We start from the raw sequence: 17,424 nt of genomic DNA, 5'->3' as shown, positions 1-17,424 counted from the left end.
TCCACGAGGTGTGAATCTAGAGAATGTTAGCGTCGCTGTACTTGGGTCGAGATCTGTGCTCGACATAGACATGCAGAGTTCGTTATATCTATAGTAGCTGAGAAGGGGTCTATGAAATAGATTCTCGTAACATACTAAACACATGTCAGCCTTCACGCAAAAATTTAACGACTAGGAACCGTGGGCAGACGTACCAAATCTCAAGGTGGTAATTAGGATCAGGCAGGTCCGGGAGGCCAAATCCAAAGACGGACTCAGCAGGTGTCCCAGCCGCGATGAGAGTCTGCCACCGGTCACCCTCGATACCCACATTCAAGTGAGCCTGGAGCGTACCATTGCCACAGCGGAAAGGCGTGTCGTTGGCGTCGGCTGTTCCGTTCTCGGTCGTTGGGATCACCATCTACGTCGGTATTCCTATATTAGCCCTTGTCCTCTATTCTCCCTGGCATAAACCTAGAAACGAAGAAAGCGCATTCATACAAAACCCCAGCTACCACCACCAACGGCGATGGCGAACTTGGGAATGAATCGGAAGCCATCGAGCTCCTTGCCTGTCGAGTCGGCCACGACGCGTAGAGGCCCCGCGATACCGGTCGCATTGTCGTATCCAGGATACGCTGCGCAGCCCTCTATGAGAGGTACCGCCGTCACGTTTGGAGCAGCAAAAGCGACACTTGTTAAAACCAGGCCTATTGCCACTTTAACGAAGATGCTTCGAAAATTACCCATATTCATTTCCCCTTTTCTTTAAGATCAACGTCAAAATAAGAGTATCGCTTGCCCTGGTAGCTACACACAGGATGAGCTTCAGATTGTCTGTCTAAATTTATTCTAAATCGAGGCAGACCCTAATGATTTTATTTACAGGCCTACATAGAGGAATATATTAATCCGATAAGAACCCTTCTTTACTTTAGGTCGTGGTCCCTAATATAACGTATTTGGGTGCGTAAAGACATGGCTCCTCTATAGCAATCTGCCTCCTTCAACGGCTAATTTGATGTAGCCAATTAGGGTCTCGGCGTAAAATCTCTTAATACATTTCTCGGCAGTTCGCTATCATTCGTAGTTATTTCATTTTAGAATCTATATTCCACTTGCAACTTTCTGATGAGATATATCCGCCATGCTCGCAATTATATTGTAGTGCTTAAGCTAGTAGGAAAGGTGCGCCTGCGGTCTAGTGTAGAGTATAAGCATATATTTAAATTACTACAATTGTTCGGGCAACTTAATCCCGTTATTAAATATAACTATAATATTTAGGAAATATGTAGCTGAAAAAAAAAGAGTCTATTATAAATATAAAGAAATGTTGTTGCTCATTTAACCTAGCAATCTCGTAAGCTAGCTAGCTAGCTACCCCAACGAAACTACCCTAAACTAAAATCCTAGACAAGGGTCAATGTAGTATCATGGACTTAGCATAAGAAATGAAAATTTTCACAAAAAGAAAAAAAAAAAAAGTTTTAAAAGAAAAACGAAACAAAAAAAATACATGTCTAGCTCCACTCCGTTTCGATCGGAGGACCTCCGGGTTATGAGCCCGGCGCGCTTCCGCTGCGCCATGGAGCTTTTTGGAAGACATGGGAGAGATGTTTGGATGAATTTTCGTACCCGTATTACCCCTTATAGCGTTGCTTGTCGCACCCACCCAACTACTTTACGTCCATAAGCCGTGAAAATTATTAAACATCTAAAACAAATTTCTTTCTATTATTTAATTAAGTAAATAGGTACTCCTTGGGACTTATATTGTTCTATCTTTTAAGAGACTTTGTGTATCTTAGGGGTGCCTCTACTTGTCTTTGTTATTGCGCTTCTTTCCTGTGATGGTTCCACTAAGGAACATTTGCTTCATGAACACGGCTAGGAGCGCTTCAAGAAGACAAATACATTAAGGCGAATGGCTTTACACAATTCTCAATCGTATCTGTAGGCACGAGACAATGATTTTACCTACCTACAACGCGTCTGCTAACGTCGCTGCTCAGATCCCCTTAGTAGTGAGTCATAGCCAACTTGTTCAAGTACCAGGACATATCTATCCATTTCTATTCTTGTCACAAGATCGGACTATCTAGAAATTAATTCTGGAGCTTCATAGAGATATGTAAAATGATCAAAGGTGGTTGCTAAAACGAACGTTCGGATATCTACTATTCTGGCGAAGGCAAAAAGCACGAACCTCAGTACGTGCAATTGCAAGTGACACGGACTAAATTCTATTCTAATAATATTTCGATAAAAATCGTGTTCTTGTAGATAAGAACACGCCATGTAGTAATCCAGGTTTGACCCCCCTTAAAATCGAATCTATAACGGATATATGAAGAATTTGTTTTCTATATCCGTCAAATCCAGCATAGCAATGTCCACCTTTCTAGTGACGACCTGTCCATCATCATCATATTGCTCAACACGACCGGCGTCCCTTTCCTCTTCGCTAAACTCCGCGATCCATCTTTCTCGCTCTGCATTCCTGCGCGCTAGAATAAAGTGTATGATGAATAGGATAGCTGGCGTGCCGACCCAGCTAACGACAATCATGGAAATCCAAGCGCCGTAGTACCGGGGCGCCGCGACGGGAACCCATATTTGCGGCGACACAAGGTTACCGACGCTGTACCCGATCATAAACATGACGTTCCGTGTTAGCTTCTTGGTGTAACCCGCTGCCGACGATGTTGTCCAGCCAAGCGCGATGATATATGTGATACCGTACGTATGTCCTGCGAGTAGCAGACATGTTAACAATGCTAGTTTCCGATCCCACGGAATAGCCACCATGCCAATTCCGCCTGCCACAGCGGGAATGCACCAGATCAAGCTGTGGACTGCAAAGTTCCGCGGATGCCATTTAAGTGCTATAGCGGCGACGATACAAAGGACCACCCCGAATCCGCCACCTGCTACTGCAACCAACGTAGAGCCGAGGCTAGAGACCCCGAGAGAGGTAGTCAGGAGATTCTGTTGGCCATATGTGAGATTGTTTGAGTACATCAGCGTAAACGCTTGGAGAGCAAATAGCCACGAGACAGGGTCCTTTAAGGTCTCGATAAGTTGGGCTTTCTTAAACTGTTTCTGTTCGATAGAACTCTGACTGGACCCGTGTACCCGTTGTATAACGTGGACTTTCTCCTCTAAGGTGAGGAACCGGGCCTCGGCAGGATTGTTAGGATAACAGAACCAAGTCCAGATGGCGAGCAAAAGGGTCAAACCGCCCGTAGTTATCATAAATAACTTCCAAGGCAGCACCGAGCCCTTGCTCCATAGCAGACCATAGGATATAAACCCAGCCACGATGGGAGCCCCCTGACAAGTGACCCAAAAAATTGGCTGCAGAAAAGCTTGCTCCTCGCGGTTGAAGAACATACCGATGGTGATTTCCATGGCGGGGACGATAATTGCTTCGACGGCGCCGAGGGCGAGGCGCAGGACAACAAGCCCGGCGTACTTGGTAGCAACGCAGTGGAGGAGAATGATGACGGCCCAGAGAAATATAATTGCGCCGACAAATCTGCCAAACGGAAGCTTCTGTAGAAGATAGTGTCCAGGCCACTGGGCGGCAAGATACCCTAAGGGAGTTAGATCACAATATCGGTATAACGGTCCTACGAAATTTATACATACCGACGTAGAAAAAGGTATTCAAGTTATTATATTCATCCTTTGTGATTCCGGTCTCCTCAAACAGCCCCAGAATAGCAGCATATCCCAGCGTAGACTTATCGATCTATATCCACCGAGAAGATGAGCCTACCGGTGCCTGACATAGGGGGCAAGCGACTTACAAATAGGATGATATTGATAGCAGATATGAGAACCATAATATGGCGATACAATTTCCGCTTCAACGCCTTTTCCTTTTCAGGAGTCAGGGGCCCAAACTCGTCCCCATGGTCCTCAATCAGGCGCAGTGTAACATCTGCATATTTCTCAGTCACCGTCTTGGGGGCGGGTCGACGGTGAGTAGTAGTAGTAGATTGGGCCTCCTTTGCAGCATCCATGGCGGACGGATAACATTGGTTGGCGTACACATATTTCCCACGCGTGTCTCGAGAGATACAAACCGTTGCTTTTAAATATGAGGATGTTGCAAATTGATTAACTTGATGAGGCTTAAGGCTAAGGCCTTGCATGGTGACATCCGAGTTGCATATGGTGTGATCCAATTGTGTCATATACACTAAATCATCTCTATTGGCTAGTGCTTCGTTTTTTGATAACTTATCTATAGTTGAGCAGCGAGCACGTAATCACGTCTAGCTATAAAAGAAGTAATTGATGGGTATAATTTATAGATAGCTAACTAAAAAACGTATGTTTTGGTTTGATACCCTGTCCGTGTAAACTTGTGTCCGGCATACCTGTTTTGAGATGTCTGCTGGGTTGCTCCTTATTCCCACTCTCGTCGCCATACGTCAATATTAAAGTCCTGAGGCCTATCCATAGTATTTAATATATAATAATGCTCTTGGGCTCGTAGTATAACTCTATTGCTTTCACTATATATCTTTTTAACTGTCATGCTGTTATAGCTCACAATCTTTAGCATGGTGCCCTTGCTATTTTAGTGGCCAAAATGGTAGTCCACTCTAGCTAGAATGGGATGTAAGGTACAATAGTATGTTCTCGCCTTCTTTGTAAATTTAGCAACAAGCTCAGCTCTTAGCTAACTACATATAACTACATATAGATCATAAATTATCCGAGGATTGTCTACATATCAGGCCACAGCGAATCCCGCGAATATCCTAGGGTCGTGCTGCTTGTAGCCGACATGGTTATAGTCGTATTCGATCAAATATCTTCGCTACTGTCCAAACTATCTACTCTATTCAAACAAATTCCATATTATAGTATTATCAGGCGCCCACGTAGGAAGGATCTTATATATTATAACAATAGGAATTGATAGATCTAGGATAAGTAAAAAATCTTCACAAGCTCAGTCCAATGACTTTGAAGTTATTATGTCTTGGGCATATAAAGTAGTTCTCGTTTGAAAGGGGGTAAAATGATCATGCGTTTCGTAGTATTAGACGACACGACTTAGATAGTCGTCCTTTTAGTGAATATACGCACCCTACATTCTCTATTCCTGCTAGAAAATATATCAGAAAAGTTATCTGAAGCGTCTAGATTATCTGACCTTGAACAAGTTACTTTATGTTGATCTTTAGTACCGCCATAGCTACGCCGGTAGTCCTAATTGCTAAACGGCATCCCCCGAATATATGATCCGATCATCTTTGGTTTGTTCTTGGGCCCCTTTACGTCACCGAAAGACGGATCACCCATGAAAAAGAACGAAATTGTCTAGCACGAGTTTACCAGAGCTTATGTCTTAGAGTTATGAGATATCTCAAGTGCTCTTGGTACGTTGAGTAACAATCGCCTTCTTGTTCTCAGCCCAGACTGCCGTTTAAACCTCGCACCGAACTTGACTTTGGTATTCGTAAAACCAGAAGCGGCTGAGTAGAACAAAGAGGGAACCTAGGCTGTCTTAGCAAGTGGCGATTCTTTTTTTTTACGTTGTCTTATAGTAGTGGCGCCCTCGATATTAAAGTACAGAAACATCTCAAGCTACGGCCTCGCTAATGACACCTGCTACCCTTGAGATCAGGCAAAACTGTAATATAATCAAAACTATATTGGAGTACGATAACGTCAATTTTATTGTTGAATAACATAAAGCAAGACACCTAGTGATATTGAGAGGGATGCCAAGTAGGTTCAGGCGTGACTTTGTCCGAGAATTTCATCTTGGACTATGAGTAAAATCTTACAGAGCGACACGATCGTATGGATGATCAATCATTGTCATCTAGGATAACGGAGATGAATCTGTGTAGAGAAATCTTAAAGACTCAAAAGTCGGCTCATCTTGCCTGATATTTGTGGATTTAATGTTGTGTTGCTAATCTGTACGATAGAATTGCTTGAATAACAAAGTCACATGTTTTAACTCATGTCTAATGCGAGTTTCCGAACTGCCTTTTTGAAGGTGGCTGCGACATTCTTGTCGTGTGGCACGGCATTAATTATGAGGTCTTTGGCTTCATTTTGATTGGTCCGTCATGGTGAACAAGCCCCATCACCTGCCTATCCGGGAAGTCCCCCAAAAGGCGAGAGTTTAGGTGGCCCACTCTATGTAGGCCAGCGCGGCCTGTACCGGGACCCCAGGCTGCTCCCAGCTCTTTCCCCAGCTAAGTTCAGGCGGAAGGGTCTATTCATAAGATCGACACGCAGGTCAAACTGCCAAGTTCCACCATCACTGACGTTTTATCTTTAACCTTTCAATCTTTCAATCATTCAATCTTCGATTTAATCAAACTCGAACCTGTATTGTTCTCCTCTAGACAAGAATCAAGCTTTTACAAATAGTCCAGACTTTCTCTTCTTTCTTAGCCGGTCTTGGTTGACAGCTCTTTGTTTGTCGCATCATCACATCACCTATTATTGGCTATACTTATTCTACTATCTGCAAGCCACAATACCGCTAAATCCAAAAGTACCTTACCTACCTAAGTACTCTCATCCAACAAACATGCGTTTCTTCTCTACCATCGCTGCAGCACTTGCTGTCGTCGCCGGCGTCTCGGCTGTCGATATCCAAAAGTCTGTCATCGTCAGCTTCCCGAGCGGAACTACCGACGACATCGTCAACCGCGCAAAGGATGATATCCGAAAGGCGGGTGGCGTGATCACCCACGAGTACCAACTTATCAAGTACGCCCTCATTTCGATCGATATTCTTCTCCTTCTCCTTACCTAGATGTTTTATTTTGTCTGCATTACGTCATGAGGCGAAACATATTCTGTTAATAGTGAATGAATAGGCTGACTAGGTGATCCTTAATATAGGGGCTTCGCAGCTAAGGCACCGCAGAAGATCCTCGAGACGGTCTCAGCCTGGAGTGCCGAGTACAACGCTGTCATCGAGGAGGATCAGGTGGTCCAGATCTCCAAGGGCGAGAATTAAATACCGTAATGCTTGATCGCATACGTAACGACGGCCATGACTAAGGCGCCGGATGACCTGCCATATACCCTTCCTCCGCACTACGGAGCCCGCAGGTAGACAGACGGAACAGGCGTTGTTGAAGGACAGGTGATACGAAAAGTGGACGTACGGAGTGGATTGAATTAGACAACATCCTTTTGGCGTTTTTTGTATTTCTCCGGAGGAGATGGGTTCCTTAGGGTGGCTATAGTGTTCGTAGGAAATATCACACTCTCGCTGCACCATGTTCTTTTAAGATCTTTAATTCCTTCGAAGCCCAGTCGAACAGAGTCAGTCGATGTAATGGGTGGCTGTGCTTGTATGATTTATTTATTTGGAATATGCGGGTTGGCGTTGTCTATACGCTACTCACCATGACCGAAAACGCCGAGGATGCAAGGTTTCTTGGAGTAGTCTTAGCGTCGTCCCCTTGAATATGCATCAAGTCAGGAGGGTAGCAGGATAAAGTCCGGAGTGTAGTAGGCTTCCGAGAAAGTCCAAGTGGCCATATATGGTATTTAGAACATTGGCTTCGTTGGCTATATGCACTTAAGCCCTCAGCATCCCAGCAATCCGATTCTACGCAGCTGCCACGTTAGCCGCAGAGTATTGTGGAGTTCACGATGGAGTCTCACCGCGTTTGACTCCCCATCCCTGTCGAGCGTTGCTGTCATGCCGCTATTTCGAACTTAGGTGGGCAGATGAGAAGTCAAAAGCAAGATCGTACACCTTCGTGATGTGAAGTAACCATTGGATTTTGCAGAAAGACACCGAGACTGGGCTGTTCTGGTGTCTAGAATATACGCAGGTATACTCACCTGATGCCAAAATGATTATCTATGTGGTATTTGTGTGTGGTTTTTATTCCCCATTGAATGCCGTACATGAGTGGATCCCCATACGGCGTTTATTAAAACGGCAACGAGTGGAAGCCCTATTGAAGGAAGAAGCGGTAGGGCCATTATCACTTGAAGTTGGGTGCGTTGTCTACATAGAGGCCCAACGCTACCTATCCATTCGGCCGACTCCGTTAGATTCTGGTCGGAATTCAAATAACTAGTCGTCTTGTCTTGTGGAATGCTTTTTCGGCCACCTATCACCTATGCGTTTCTCGTCACGAGAGATGTTAGATCCATATGACTCTGCACCACTCAGCTCGTCTAATTTGAATGTATGTGGGATAGTCACCACCTTGAAACATCGTAGATTAGCCAATTATTTGTTTAGTAGATCTGTATTCCGTATGTATGCGAAAGTCTCCCCTTGAGATTCTCATAGTTAATTGAAATCTAATATTACTGCAGGCTAATCCCACGTGTGAAGGATGAGCGTCACAGCGCGTAAAGCTTTTTGACTGAGGAGTTCGTTAACTGCCAATGATTGTACAGGCATTGTATCTAATCGCGCAGATATCGCGTATAACGTTGGTATTTCGGGATGACGGACCTGTCAAGTATACTTGAGGGGTACGTACGGAATAATTGGCAAAGGAATCTGTCTTAAGCTTTGACACTCAAGTTGATCGTGTTACATCGCGGACACTGTGGGGGCGGATTGCATCTTGAAACAAACGGTAGTAGTGAAATGCGACGCTGTGTTGTCCATCTTAGACACCAGCCGAAGAGACAATAGATGGGATGATCATTCTCGATAAATTTGCGAGGTGTTCCTTTGCTGACGATGATCTGAGTTACGTAGTTATGTTTCCAGGTCCCGATGTCGAGAGTGTTTCTTGCGGTATGATTCAAACCGAGGATTTACATAGTATGATATATTCCGTACTCTTTAGCATATTAACTTGTTCATTAATGTCATGAATTAATAAAAGAGATTTGTTTCTAAAGGCTATTTGACTATAAAGGACTCGAATTATAAAAGAAATTCTTAGATATGTTTGACTATTGTTCCCTTTCTTTTATTATCAAATAAAGAGCGGTACTTGAAGTTGGGAAGTGTTCGCTATATTATTATTAATTATAGCATATTCAGCTAAATAAAGTACTTGTTAATGTATGTAACTACATACGTATTTACGCTATGTATAAAATCTCATAAAATCTACAGTCTTTCGTACCTGACATGCATAGATGTGTACCATTAAGCATGCGCATGTGCAGTTTTAAGTGTACAGTACGCCCCTTGTAATAATGTTATTCAGCGGACCCCTAGAGCTACTTTGCTAAGATCCTAAAGCGTATATCTATTGTTGCCCTATGAGGTTGTTATAGCTTCTCGGAAACGTCGTTTCAGGGTATTTTATGCTATAAAAACCTGGTATAATAGTTGAGATGCTTTAAAGGGCGTTTGTCTATCCAGAATTAGAAGCCTTGTTTTGTATCGTGCACGTCCAGTAAGCTAACATTATTACAAGGGGCGTACTGTATTAGCACATGCATAATCCCTGTAAGTACAGGCGCCATAAGGTGGTGGTCTCCTCTTTCGAGTGCTGTTTAATCGATATTGAGGGTCCACAAAGACCCGTGCCGCCTGTCCCGACGATCAGTTATTCAATAATAATACTATCCATTGGATGCTAGTGTATGTACATATCCATGGTACATAGGTAATGTACAACGTTTTAATACAATGTGGATAGCTGATTAATGTATAATGTACCTAACCTTATGTATTTGATTATGTCCCGTTTCTTCGTCGAGTTCCAAATGTGTACGAAACGAATAACTCGAACAACTCAACCCGCCTTTGAAATCAAGTCATAATTCCTTCACAGCCTTGTTGGCTAATAATGACAATAGAAAGTTGTCTTTAGAAATGATACTCTTGTTTACTTGTTAAACCTTAAACCATTGTAATTCTTCAACACAATGAATTATACCTGTCTTTTATAGCGCTGTCTTCCATATCAAATCCTACTTACTTTCTTCATACTCCCTCGATCGACATACCGACGTTAAGTACCTAACTCAGCTAAATATTCAGTGAAACTCAGTGAAAGTGCTTAGTATATTACGCAAATTTCGGGGTGCGATTACATCTGCATCCGGTATATATTTCTTGGACTGTCATTCAGCCATTCCCTTCGCGCAGCTAGCTGCCGTTCCGGTTCTTTGGAATCCATTGTGATTCACGACCACCACTAATCTTAATATACGACAACAATTAGACCCTATATCCCGAGGTAACGACTTATTACCGACATGATCCCTTCCGTCACCTCGCAAGCTACACAGGTAGCTTTGCTAGAATGGGTATGTAGTCCTCTATATCTTTTATACCCCTCTCTCCCCTCCCCCCGTCCCCCGTATACCTTCATATCTCAGGATACGCCCGACCGCTAATGCAGTGTCTTTTTATGTAGACCAATTCAATGCTCGCAAAGCTACTTCCTGGTCAGAATCGAGATATCAAGATCAAGAAACCCGATGATCTTTTCGACGGTGCTATTTTCTCCGCGCTGCTCGAAATTCTAGACGATGAATACAACCCCTCGAGATTCCAACAAAGCCTCGCCGCCACGCCGACCGATAGCGATATGACTCAGGGTAGAAAGCGATACCTCCATATCATCCACTTGGGTCTTAAAGACATCGCGCGACGACATGCCCCCAAGATCGAGCCCCTTATCGACTTGGTCGATTTTCAGGCACTAGCTTGGGAACCTACCAAAATAGACATGTTCGAGGTGAATAACTCTATATTATGGTCTTCTCAAATACGGTCCTTTTCTAGTCGCAGTTCTCGTCTACCACACGGGTTCCCTACCGACACTAACTATTTCCAGATTTTGGTCCTCTTCGTATGTGCTGCTTGCTTACGCGAGGACGACAACAGTCGGTACATCACATTAGTTACACAGCTAGACGAGAGGGTGCAACAGGGAATTTTCCGGATTATCAGCGAGAGTAAAACTAAGCTTGACCAGCTCGAGGAGACCGCCGATGATGATACTGATGCAAACCTCGATGATCTTGCGCAAGAAGCCGCCTTGGTGAATCAGCACCAGAAGCTACAAGAAGATGTGCAGGAGGCAACAAGACAAGCGAGTCTCTTAAAGGTACGATTAGACCGTCTTCAGGATAACTATGACGAGCTTCTAGAAAAGCATTCGAAACTTCAAGAAGAAAATGAGCATCTACATAGGCAGATCGACTCGGAAGTTAGCAACTTCAACAAGCACCATATCCAGCGCCAACTAAAAGAGAACGAATCAATCATCGCAAACTTGGAGAACGAGCGGAACTTTTTGGTCGAGGAAAGGGATCGACTTTTGAAGGAGAGAGCTCGCCTGGAGCAAGTGGCACAGAAAGCAGAGGCACTAGCCGACGAAAACCAAGAGCTCCGCTCTAAGAACGAGGATCTTTCTAAGAAGGCTAACATGGCCGACAATTTGAGGAAGAAGTTAGAGTCGATGAAGTCGGTAGAGACGGAGCTCAAAACACTGCATAACGAACGGGTTGACACAGCTAAGCTCCTAGAGCAACTTGAAATCTCTACGCTAAGGATAGAGGTCTACAAGAAAGAAGCAGAAAAATATGCCGAGCAATTCCAGAAGTATGAAGAAGAAGTCGCTAGTTTCGGAGACCAGAAGATTATGTACACATCGGAGATTAACGAGCTAAGAGGGCGCATCGAGGGTTTGCAGGCTCGAAGTCAGACGGATGAGGCTATCGTTAAAGATCTGCAGGAGAAGGTAATGATGCTCGACCCCACGGCCGCTCCGAGTACCCCCTCGGGGCACGCTCCAACCTCCCTTGAAGACGAGCTGAACGAATCTGGCAATGCCGTATCGATGAGGAACATCGAAATCCAGCGTCTCCAAGCGGAGAATGCTGTTCTTAGGAGTAGCATAGGTACAGAAACAGAAAAAGGTCAACTCATTCAGGAGATGGAAGATCTTCGCACCACTCGACAAACCCTGCAGGACAAGTATAACGATATTTTCGAGAAGTATACCGTTGGTCAACACCAGCTGGATGCACTTATCCAGAACATGGGTAAAGATGGGTTAGTTCAGGCTCTTCAAGCTTGTTATAGTCTCTCATCGAACACAACGTGGCTGATGTCCAACTACTTCAGAGACGAAGCGTATTCCAACCTCCGGACGCAGGTCCTCGCCGAGCAGAACCGTTCCAAGCAACTCGAGCGACAGCTAGAATCTACGAACCAGAAACTTGCCGACAAAGAGCGAGCTCTCTTAGAGTTGCAGGGTGATTGTAAGATCATCTTCAGGGAATACATGATTAGTTCGGACGATGCTGACTATGCCAAACAAGTTAACGCTGTCGAGAAGTCTAGCCAAGAGGCACTCGCAGAGCTTAAGAGAACCGATGGCATGCTTGCTATTTCCCTACGCGCCGAGCTCGAAGCAGAAAGAAATAAGCACAAGTCGCTAAGAGAAGAGTTCGAAAACCAGCGGTCGCAACTCTTGACGGCATTCATCGAGAAAGATCAGCTGCGACGCGAGGCCGAAGTAGCTAACCGTGAGATGCAGAGGGCCGCAGACGGGCTCTCCGTTAACACGGATAGTGCCAAGCAATCCGAAAAAATGGAGAAACTGCGGGCACGATACAAGCAGCTACAACAGGTGAGTTCATCTGTTTCTACTCCATCTCTCGCTGGTTCTACCATCGCCGATGACGAAGACGAAAATGGAGACGAAGACGAAGGCGTTACTAGAGTCACAGTCAAGCATCAGTCCGTTTGGGATGTTGTTGGCTCCTGGTTCGGGCAGAAAAAGGAAATTCCCGAAGATTCTCAAGCGAGACATGTCGGTCCCTCTAGCAAAGCTGTTCGCCCATTATCGGCCCCCATAGGCATTCCGCGTGGTGGTGATATCTCTAGAAATAGATATACTACATCTAGCTTCAAGGGAGGTGGTTTACAAGACAGTGCAAGTCCGGCATCAGCCCCTATACTAGCACACATTTACCGTAGCTCACGGGACGAACCAAAGCCAAGTGGCTGGACTAAACGGATTAGACGACGGGACGCTAGGTTTTCTGAATTGCTATGATACAACATCACTCCCGAACATACAGACTGACTAAACCTGTTTGATTTACAGCAGTATGAGCAGTCCGATGTCAAGAATCGTGAGTTAGAGCGGACACTGAAGGCTGTCCGTGCTGGATCGGAAGTCGGTGTCCAGAAGGTATGTAAAATTTTCCACATTTATACGTATATCGGTGGATCAGTCGAAGATATAGACCAGAAAAGTCTTTATCTACTTTGTAGTTTCATAATACTTAAGAAATATGTTTCTTGTTTGAATATCATGTATCATTATTTGTCCTGTACCTGGAGACGGTGGCTTATGAGACATCTCCTTTTTATTGCGATGGAAGCATTCTATCAACGCCTAACAAAAAAATGACAGGCACGGACCGACCAGATCATCAAGAACTTACAACGCGAAAACGCGATGATATCTACTGCATGGTACGATCTCACCAGTAGACTACAGAGTACCCACGTCGTGCTGCAGCGGCGACAAGAGGTCCCCCGAAGCTGGCTGAATAAACAGAGGCAGATGGTGAATGGTAAGTACCTAATTAATTTTATTTGGTTTCTCGGATGTCGATATTAACAAGTAGAACAGCTACGCCTCGGAAGTAGGATCTCAGTGCGTGACACACGCTGCTTTATATGGACTTATAATGCCCAAGATTGGACTTTTCTTTCTTTCGAAGTTGCTGGTAGAGCTGAATATGCCGATATTACCTTTGGACATGCGTGGCGGGGGTCTGTTCTTATCCTCTTCCGTCCACATGTTAAGCTCTTTTCAGTCTGTCTTACAACGAAACAACTACCGTTATATTCCCCCTTCCCCCCACCACGTCTCAGAACAGCATTTCTTTTTTATATTGGCAGGTATAGTCACGGCAATGGGTAGGTGTCCTTGATGATCGACCGGGCATATGGCATATATGTCTTTTTGTGCGTACCTAGATTATACCCACTTTATTATAGGTAGTTAGCGGTGGACGCATTCGAGAGAGGGAAGTCTATAATGGACTAGGACCACGATGTCTTGAATATGGAATTTGGTATTACTGATGACGCAAGTTCGTACATCGGCCGCAATAAATAAATATATGTTAAGTTACCCATTTAAATTGGCCACCTTGTTTGTTCGTAGTAGAAGCCCGGCGAGGTGTAAAGAAGGTCATACCGCGCGCTATGGACACAAATACCATGGTCTAAGTATAAACTATAAGGACTAAGGAACTATTATTGAGTGGCAATAAGAGGAAATATACGAATCTTGATATTGAGTTGGATGGGTGTATAAGCGTTGGGCATAGCGCTCAGCATTGGAGCCTCAAGATCTTACTATAGAGTTATAGAATTGCCTAAGGTAGAGTTATACCTTAGCCCCTTAATCCGAGCCGATAACTTAAGAGTTTCTTTTCTTTTTTCTTACTTTTGAAAATGAGAAGCGTTTTCCTATAAATTGATAGATCGCGTCATCTGTCTTCAATAGAATCACTTCACCCCTTACTATCATATTCACCCATCTCCTTTAAAACGGTATACTTCAGTTCTAACATCGTCAAAGAAGATGGGCTCCTTTCGTGACTTCATCGCAAGGCGAAAGCGAAAGCGAATAGGGCCCTCACATCAGCCACAACAAGACCAGACACCAAATACTACATGCTTTATTCTGGAACTGCCGGTGGAGCTGGTAACCTATCTGTCAAGCTTTCTGAACACCTCTAGCTGCATGCTATTCTCACATACGTGTAGTGCGATATACAAAATATTAAACACTGAACCAACTAACATCTATCACAAGAACGATCCCCGCTATACTCGCTGGGAATACATCAACTACCTTAGCTTGCTTTCAAGAGACCTTCCGGATTATTGGGTCTGTGAAGCATGTAATACACTACATATTGTCGACGAACGGGACGTGCCTAGTGAACCAGTAAATTTCACTTGCCCTCTCGGGTTGAACCGCTGGAGGACGGTTGTCTATAACGACCAGACTAGGATAGATAGTCGTTTTCTTACCCTACATCATCGGCATATTCAGCTCGCTCTGAAGTATACGCGCATGAAGGACCCCAAATATGATACTTATCTCCGAGCACTGCTAAAGCCGTACCATGTTTCGCATTTCCCTTCTCGTATGGATGCGTTCTGGTCGCCGCTAGATTCACATTCTCTTCCTGTTCAAAGCTACGTACTCAGCTTACCCTAAAATCGTTTCCGATCCCGATGGCAAGCTCAGATTTTTACTCTTATCCACCTGGGTTTACAACGCAAACCAGAACATAGCTATTTCACACATAGCTCTGGGTGAATTAGCCATATGCCCACACACCCGGTTTCGCTCAGAAAGGAACATCTATTACATCCGTACAAGGGGACCTGCGCTCGAGAATGCTCTTGACGGCGCGACCGGAAGGATACGACAATACCAATATAGAGACATAGAAACGTCCACCGGCTCATGCTCACGATGTCCTACAGACTTTACGTTACGAGTAACGACGCACTACGTCGAAATCCAGGCCTGGCAAGATATGGGAACGGAGGGATCGCCGAGGGACTTATCCTGGACAATTCATGCCATGGGCTTCATTCGTGGGGACAGCAGAGACTACCTAAGCGCCTCGATCCCACATATTCCAGGGAGCATCCGAGAGCGTTTCAACGTTACGCAAGACTCCAAGCTAGAACACCCACGCACACAGGAGCGTATAACCAATCCAATCTACAGGTTTTGGGCAAGTTTATTTACTGAGGCACCGCCAGTTATCGACACGTCGGTTGGCAGACCAGTTGATAACTTTGAAAGATAATCTCCCTTATTGTTAGATTCCTCGGGGGTATAACTACCGAAAATCTCTGATCGATATGAGATTACCGTAACGACGAACAATCAAGAGAGCAATTACTAAGCCTAACGAATATAAGAAAGAATAACTATAAAAAAAAGAAATATAACGATAAAATATAAAAAAAAAATATATATATATATATATATAAAAATATATAGCCTTCCTCCTTAGGTCTAGCGCCTACCGAACGGCAACTTATTTCGGCTATTCGAAGAGAACAGCCACCCTTCAGCCACTAGAGACCGGAGACTAGCAAAACTACCTAGGGAGAGAAATTGGAACTTTTAACTTTTAAACTTTCTACAGCTGAAAATGGAACCCTCGTTATGCCGCACCGCCTCATATGCAGGCACGGCTTCCTATCCCCTTAGGTACATACCCGAGTATGTATCTTACCTATTTTACCTATCTTACCTAATGTAACTGTAACCTTAGCTGTCTTAAGTAGGGGGCGAATTACCTACCATAGCGGCAAAGGGTGGTTTTGAGAAACGATTCCTCGACCGAGTACCGTACCTCCCATATGCATTATTCATTAGAGAAGCAACGTTATTTCTCAGAGAATTATTTCTCGATAAATAATCGTTTCTTAAAAAATAATAAAAATTTCAATCCTTTTATTTTTTTTTTTAACTTTTTCTTTTCTTTTCTTTTTACACTCGAGCTGATTCGAATAGTGGACTTTGGACATATTACGGGATTTACGGGTTGCAAGTTTTACTACTAGGCCAATTGGGGACACATGCACGCGAGAATGTCTTATTATTCAGCACTATATACTTTATTTAATTAAAAAAAAATCTTAATTTTAAATTCGGAAACAATTTTCCACTTGAAAACGATTTTCTACCTAAAAATGATAATCTAGACAAAAACGATTTTTTTCAGGTAAATAATTATAAGTATGAATAACCGTTTCTCAAAACCACCCTTTGCCGCTATGGTACCTAAGGTAAGCACCCCCTAAGCAACCCCTAAGCTGATTTCAAAATGATTGTAAAATGATTGCAAATCTCTCTTAACTGCAACTTCGTTAACTGTTAACTACAGACATCAGTTTGCCGATTGCTTATCTGACCATCAATAAAGTTTAATCAGCCCTGGTTCATTCGCGCGATTTCATATCAAATCAAATCAAATCAAACCAAATCAAACCCATAACCTAATTAAGATATATTGACATATCATATTCTAATTAACAATGTCGCCGATCGTCTACACCTATTCATTCCTACTAAGATGAATCTAGTAGCAAAAGCACCAATAGCAACGATAACATCAATAACACCACCAACAACAACAGCAGCAGCAGCAACATTAGTAGCGGCCATGTCTCGTGTTCAATATAGATCGCATCATTCACAATGAACACGTCTAATCATTCCAGTGAGACCAACAAGGGTCGCGATATATTCCTTCTTCCGCCATCAGATCCCGAACTAATCTCAAAAATCCCAAGAATTCTCCCTCATGAACGCGTTTTCCCTATTCAGATAGGAACTGAATTATTCAAACTTTCTGGAGCCTCTCTTTCATCTGACGGTGCGTGAGAAAGCAATCCTTACCCTCAATTCTTATCTACCTAAGGCGCAGAATGTCAGCCAT

The 17,424-nt window shown here is 43.9% G+C and overlaps 4 protein-coding genes across 4 annotated transcripts; 2 read left to right on the top strand and 2 right to left on the bottom strand.

Moving 5' to 3' along the window:
- Positions 1-109: 109 nt before the first annotated feature.
- GL218_00875 (uncharacterized protein) lies at positions 110-735 on the bottom strand (the record flags this gene model as incomplete). Its single annotated transcript, XM_033577322.1, has 3 exons — positions 110-134; positions 195-400; positions 481-735. 3 exons carry the CDS (start codon positions 733-735, stop codon positions 110-112), a joined length of 486 nt encoding a protein of 161 aa, XP_033442319.1.
- Positions 736-2,316: 1,581 nt separating this feature from the next.
- GL218_00874 (putative transporter PB1C11.03) lies at positions 2,317-4,010 on the bottom strand (the record flags this gene model as incomplete). Its single annotated transcript, XM_033577321.1, has 3 exons — positions 2,317-3,578; positions 3,634-3,736; positions 3,795-4,010. 3 exons carry the CDS (start codon positions 4,008-4,010, stop codon positions 2,317-2,319), a joined length of 1,581 nt encoding a protein of 526 aa, XP_033442356.1.
- Positions 4,011-6,553: 2,543 nt separating this feature from the next.
- On the top strand, positions 6,554-6,988 carry GL218_00873 (uncharacterized protein; the record flags this gene model as incomplete). Its single annotated transcript, XM_033577320.1, has 2 exons — positions 6,554-6,735; positions 6,871-6,988. 2 exons carry the CDS (start codon positions 6,554-6,556, stop codon positions 6,986-6,988), a joined length of 300 nt encoding a protein of 99 aa, XP_033442146.1.
- Positions 6,989-10,337: 3,349 nt separating this feature from the next.
- GL218_00872 (putative microtubule binding protein) lies at positions 10,338-15,176 on the top strand (the record flags this gene model as incomplete). The annotated part of the gene is made up of 5 exons (XM_033577319.1): positions 10,338-10,652; positions 10,752-12,183; positions 12,244-12,758; positions 13,035-13,121; positions 14,766-15,176. The coding sequence occupies 5 exons, from the start codon at positions 10,338-10,340 to the stop codon at positions 15,174-15,176; spliced, it is 2,760 nt and encodes a 919-aa protein (XP_033442318.1).
- Positions 15,177-17,424: the final 2,248 nt, after the last annotated feature.

This window comes from Daldinia childiae (assembly GCF_008694065.1).
Source record: "Daldinia childiae strain JS-1345 chromosome Unknown Scaffold1, whole genome shotgun sequence".
Lineage (NCBI taxonomy): Eukaryota > Fungi > Ascomycota > Sordariomycetes > Xylariales > Hypoxylaceae > Daldinia > Daldinia childiae.
This window is presented reverse-complemented; position numbering and strand designations above follow the sequence as displayed.